Source organism: Cynoglossus semilaevis, chromosome 17 (genome assembly GCF_000523025.1).
Source record: "Cynoglossus semilaevis isolate Cse_v1.0 chromosome 17, Cse_v1.0, whole genome shotgun sequence".
Classification (NCBI taxonomy): Eukaryota; Metazoa; Chordata; class Actinopteri; order Pleuronectiformes; family Cynoglossidae; genus Cynoglossus; species Cynoglossus semilaevis.
Genome location: NC_024323.1, coordinates 1,248,104 through 1,254,022, shown reverse-complemented (window position 1 = coordinate 1,254,022; position 5,919 = coordinate 1,248,104). Strand labels below are relative to the sequence as shown.

Below are 5,919 nucleotides of genomic sequence, written 5' to 3'. Positions count from 1 at the left end.
AAAAAGCGAATGAAACAGCGTTTAATGGTTGTCAGCTTATTATTATTAAAAAGTATATCCCAGCAGTGGCTTAGAACTCTGTTGTTGGAAGAAATGTTGGGGGGAAAAAAGGGTTAACATACCCAAACTCTCTTAAAAGGTCATCCGGCTAACGTTAGCCTCACACGAAACTCCCTCACAGGATGCAACGTTTAGTCACGTGGTATGACGACAGCAAATTCGTTATCATTTTTGCAACGGTGACATCTAGTGGTCAAATGGTATTAATACACTTAATATATATTTGCAAATGATAGTCACTATCACAAAAAAACATTAAAAATACGCGTGTATAGTCTTTTTCTTCAAATAAAATACATTTTTAAAACTCTCTGCGACCATTCAGGGCTGTAGTCAGCTGAAGCTAAAACCTTTCAGTAAACAGGGTTGAAACTGCTCCGTGGTAAATTAGGGAATATAGTTAGCGCTAAATTACAGACAAACTTTGTCATACATGGTTAGTTGAAAGTATTAAATGTCATTTAAAAAAAAACGATTTTGCCAATTGAGATGAATCAGTGAAAGTAAAAATGATCACTTTAATTATTGCTGAATTGATAATTGGTTGTTAAAAAAACAGCAGAACCCCATTTAATGGAGCTAAAAAAAAAAAGCTAATGGTCAGTAACAGTTAAACAGGTTTGTTACAGATAAACTAGTTAGATAAAGCTCGTCATTTAAAGGTAATTTTTAAAACTGGTCATTTGGAAATAAACGGGTACAAGTCAAATAGAGCTGTAGCTATCAGTTAGTAAAGCTTTAACAGTTAGTAATCGTTCAACGAGACATGGAAAAAAAAAAGCATTAACATATTTATCACGGTAGACAAGACATGCTGATGCTTTCAGGGACAACTCATACCTAATGAGTTGCTACTAATAAACCCAACACACCAAACATGTGCATTATAAAATCTTAAAATAATGATATGAATAATTGATTTGATTAATTTAAGGCATTAAGAAAATGTCCATATTTACAATCACGATTAACCGATCTGTAACACTCGTACGTTAAAAGGTGTACTATTAACTTTACACTCACAACAAAGGTGTCCGTGTGACTATGTTAAGCGTGACTAGTCCACAAACGTGTTACCGAAAAAATGTGTTCATCCAAATATATGTATCACATACAGGAAGTCGGGTGATACGAGAGGACTCTCCTCTACACTAAGAATCAAACAGAAACAAAATACACGTGTTAAAAATACTGACTACATCATCACACAATGTATTCTAGTCTTGATCTTCTTGAGATCTAACTCTGGGTGATTATCATAAATATGTGAGTTGAGTTCTTTTTCTCTCCAAAAGCAGCTTCTCCCATCAGTTGACTTATCCATGAACGTTACGAACTCCTTTTTGATGACATTGTATCAAACACCTGAGGAAAAACGATGTAAAAAAAATAAATAAATGCAGGTCAATATTAATGTCAAGAGCGGCGACAGCAAGTACGTAACAGCCTTGAATGCAATCAAACCTTTGTTCTTCTTCAGAATAAACTGCTTGGTCTTCTTCTCTAGTATGTTGGAGGCAGTGCAGGCGTAGGTTCCTGGGAGCAGCGACGAAAAACTGAGAAGCGCTTCGTCCATCTTCCCCTCTAGGGGCTGTGGGGTCTGCCAGCTGTAGACAGGAGCAGGGTTTCCTGTAGCCGTGCAGTTCAGAGAGATCTCAGCCCCCGGTGTTGGTACTTCCAGGTACTCTGTTTCAGGGTTGAGGAACGATGGGGGAACTAAAGAGGAAATTAGAGAGGAAATGTGTGTTGTGAACAAGTGGAACTCAGACTTGTTGAAGGATGATTCAATTTTCAAAATAAAAACATCTTTCAGACTGACTTCTGTTAGTATCAGAGTCTGAACGACCTGATTGTTTTGAAACACTGACCGATTAGCTTTAAATGAAAAAAAGTAAAGGGATATGACTGGATTTTTTTTTTTTTGGGAATTAAGTATATACTGAAGTACATTTTTTCCCACTGTGTCCTACTGCGGCCCGCTTGTTCCTTTGCTGGGTGACGGGGAGCGCATGAGCCAATCTTCTGCCACGTCTTTAACGTTTGGTTAAGAATGCATTCAAGAAAGTATCATCAAAGGTTAGCTGCGGATTAGTCATGGTTGACGATTACCCGTATTGTCCGGACTACAAGTCGCTTCGGAGTATAAATGGCACCAGCCAGCTACAGTGCCCTCTAGCGGCTGTCGGTGTGAAAATAACAAATATGGAAATTTTCATCTGTACAGGAGTAGCAGATACTGGGTACACAAGCCTAGAGTGCCCTCTAGTGGCTGTCAGTGTGAAAATAACATACATGTGAAATTATATATTTTAATATATAAGACGCACCCGAGTATAAGTCGCAAACCCAGCCCGAGGCTAAAAAAAAAAGTGCGACTTATAGTCCGGGAAAATACGGTAATCAACAATCTAAATGATCATAATTAATCAAGTTAAAGTGTCATTGCTTAATATGACGAAGACTTTTTTTTACCTCTATGATGGGAATACTGTTTTGAAAAAACTCAAAATTATGGAAAAGTATAACTCAAATCCTACCATAATTATGTAATTTTTAAAAAAAATAAATTGTAGATTTTAGTTAATACTCTGCGTCTTGATGGTGGTAGAATGTGTGGAGAATTATTTTCCAAAATTCCAGTGATGCCGCTCGTTAAAACGTCCGAACGGACGTTCGATTTTATGAAATTTCGACCAGTACCAAACCAATACCGATTCTGAGTTCAGCATCGATGTGGCCCATATTCTGGTTGCTGGGATCAGTAGAGCTACTCATGGTCTAGTCTTGTGCTAGAAGAGCTGTTGTCATTTGTGTCTACGTCAGATGTTCTTAGTGTTACTGAAAAGCCCCCTGGACTCACAGTAGACAGAGGCATTGAGAGGCTCGGAGGCCACGGCAGGAGGGGGTTGCGGCCCCTCCGGTCCGAGCTCCAGCTCTGCCACACATCGGTACTGCGCGTTGTTCTCCATTTTGGTCGGTGTGATATGGAGGATCGAGGACACCTGAACAGGCGAGGAAGACGTGAGGTCGGAGAAGGAGTGGTTGTAAACTTCCACGTCCCCTCTGTACCACCTCAGTGTCAGGTACTGAACTGGAGCCACGTTTTGAACCTCACAGAGGAGCTGGTACTCCTTCCCTGCCACCATCGGTCCGGTGTGGTTCAAGGTCCTGATGGAGACGCCGTCCGGGGTTTCTGTGTTAACGATACACAGGGTACACATTTTCCTTTTGATTTTAGACACAACTCCATTTCTCTGCTAATGACGGCTAGCTAACGTGCAGTTTGATTGCAGATTTTCTGGCCAACCCTTAAATCTTTATGGTTAACGTTGAGCTAATATGTGACCAAATACAAGGGGTCCTCGACTTACGTCCGGGTTTTCCGTTCCTGCGGTTTGCGCAGTCGGTCCGAACTCACATACAGTGCATAAGTAGCTATGTCACTCACCTAAGCTAACAAAGTGGTGACATCATAATCTGGCGTGAAACCTGCAAATGTAACTAAACAACACAAACGAAAGAAAGCGAATGTAGACCATTCCAATATATGGCGTGAAACCTGCAAATGTAACTAACGCTGTATTCCGCGTACAGCGCCACGTAACGACATACTCGTCTGCTCCACCTGCTAACCAGTTCGTTTTAACGTAGTTTATTTAAATGACGGAACAAGAGTTTCTTAATACATTTACGGGAGAGAGAGCGAAGTAACAACGAAACGTCGCAAGTCGAGGACGTCGTAAACCTAGCTAGCTAGCTAAACAAAGCGCAAGCAGGTTTTTTATTTAGCTTTCACTGCATGGGCAGGTTTATGGATCATCCAGAAGATAGATACAGGGGCGATAATGAAGGTTTTTAACACTGAAGTCACAGAATAATAAATGTAAACGACTCCTGATTGATGCGGTGTAAATATTTTGCCTGTCTAATATCTACAATATCCGCTGGAACTGCCTTTATATCTGACTTTTTATTTGCTCATTTAACCATTTAACTGTTTTTTTAGAATTACAGATACCTTGCTTTTACATAAATAAACAACAATAATCATCTTTTAACCCACTACTAGCACTACTGCTACTACATCTCATTCAGCTAATACTACTTTGACTACTAACATACTAACCCAATATACTAATATCCACTTGTATACCAATATGCACTAATATCAACTGTTCAGGTTTTTCTATCTATCTATCCATCCATCCATCTCTCCATCCATCCATCCATCATCCATCCACCCAGCATCCATCTATCTATCTATCCCTGATCCATCCATCATCCATCCATCTATCTATCTATCCATCTATCTATCTATCCCTGATCCATCCATCATCCATCCATCCAGCATCCATCTATCTATCTATCCATCTATCTATCTATCTATCTATCTATTTATCCATCCATCCATCCACCCATGCATCCATCCATCCACCCATGCATCCATCCATCTACCTATCTATCCATCTATCCATCCATGCATCCATCCATCCACCCATGCATCCATCCATCCATCCGTCAATATATCTACCACCTTATACCAGATCCCTGCTGGTATCTATGATTTTGAATGCTTAGTTTTTTGAGTGTCCTGAAAACCTGGCAACCAATGACATTCTTCCATCATCCATCCTGTCTCCTGACCTTACCCACTCGGACGCAAAGAACATGATTTTAATGGCTATGTTTGGTTTCTGAAAAAGCGGCTAACGTACAGATTCTGTTTAGAGTTGATCGGTCCGGTACAGTACAGTAAATACGATTTTTAACTCGTCGTTTCGCACGAGGGGGGGAAAAAAAAAGAGTGGAATCTACTCACTGTAGAGGACAAGGTTGAGTTTTTCCTCACACTGTCTCGGAGCGGTAAAAAACACTCCGTAACAGATGGGCTCCTCTATCCAGTCAATCAGGCTGTCGACCTTCCAGTGGACGGACAGATCCTGCTGGGTGTGCGCAGCGTTGAGGGACGACTCCCAGCCTAGGACTCGCACGGGCCGGGTGGCTTCGCAAGTGACCGACACTGGCTCCCCAAAGCCCACCACAACCCTGGAGGGCTTCAGGATGAGGGAGCAGCCTTCACCTGATGCTGACGCACATGGAACAAGACACAAAAACAAAAACCCAATTTACTGAGGGATCGCCAGAAACCCTTTGGCAACCTCCAGGGGGCTGCGACCTCCACTTTGATAACCACCGATCCAAGAGATTGTTATAGTCCAACAAGTTTCTATAGTTGCCTTTATCGTCACTTTTTGAAGTGGAAATCTTAAAGGTAGAGTGTTTGTGATTTCCATCCATGCATGTTTTGGCGTGCAGAAGCCTCTTGGATAAAAGGTGAAACGTTTTCAAAAAAAACCTACTCCGTCCAGTTGCCCCCGATGTAGCTACTTTTTGATAGGATGACCCGGATGCCTGAGAACCTCCACAAAACATCCTTTAGACGTTATCCTGTTAGCATCAGAGTCTGAATGACCTGTTGTTTTGAAATATCGCCCAGTACCAAATGACCTAGGGTCCTGCACCAGTCCCCGAACCGGTGCTTGGAGACCCCAAGTTCGAGAGTCACAAACATTGGTTGCTGGGAACTGTTAGCATTTTCCTGCAGGTCGGCCATCAGGAGCTAGTCGTTCGCTGATGGCAGACCCGTCGTGACCTTTCATTGTAATTAATTGGTTTTTTTTTTGACAGATCAAGAGAGTGATACTATGGTCAATGTTTGTTTGACCAAAAAAAAAAAAACAAAAAAAAAAACTATAATATTTAGTGTAAAGTTTTCATATCTGTGGTACATGCACGAAAGCGTTGGAGCGGCAGAGCCAGGAATTCGGTGCTACAGTGCCCACCACAGTGCAGTGTCGC

The 5,919-nt window shown here is 41.4% G+C and overlaps 2 protein-coding genes across 2 annotated transcripts in view; both read right to left on the bottom strand.

The window, feature by feature from the left end:
• Positions 1-495, bottom strand: part of cmc4 (C-x(9)-C motif containing 4 homolog (S. cerevisiae)) — a 997-nt gene extending 502 nt beyond the window's left edge. The window contains exon 1 of the mRNA XM_008329243.3: positions 484-495. Within this exon, the coding sequence (XP_008327465.1) occupies positions 484-495 (12 nt within the window). The remainder of the gene's footprint in view (positions 1-483) is intronic.
• Positions 7-5,919, bottom strand: part of LOC103392579 (vascular cell adhesion protein 1-like) — an 8,229-nt gene continuing 2,316 nt past the window's right edge. Inside the window, exons 2-5 of the mRNA XM_008329213.3 lie at positions 4,880-5,146; positions 2,921-3,253; positions 1,525-1,776; positions 7-1,425 (exon numbers count right to left, since the gene is read on the bottom strand). Of these exons, the coding sequence (XP_008327435.1) occupies positions 1,418-1,425; positions 1,525-1,776; positions 2,921-3,253; positions 4,880-5,146 (860 nt within the window). The 3' untranslated portion in view covers positions 7-1,417. The remainder of the gene's footprint in view (positions 1,426-1,524; positions 1,777-2,920; positions 3,254-4,879; positions 5,147-5,919) is intronic.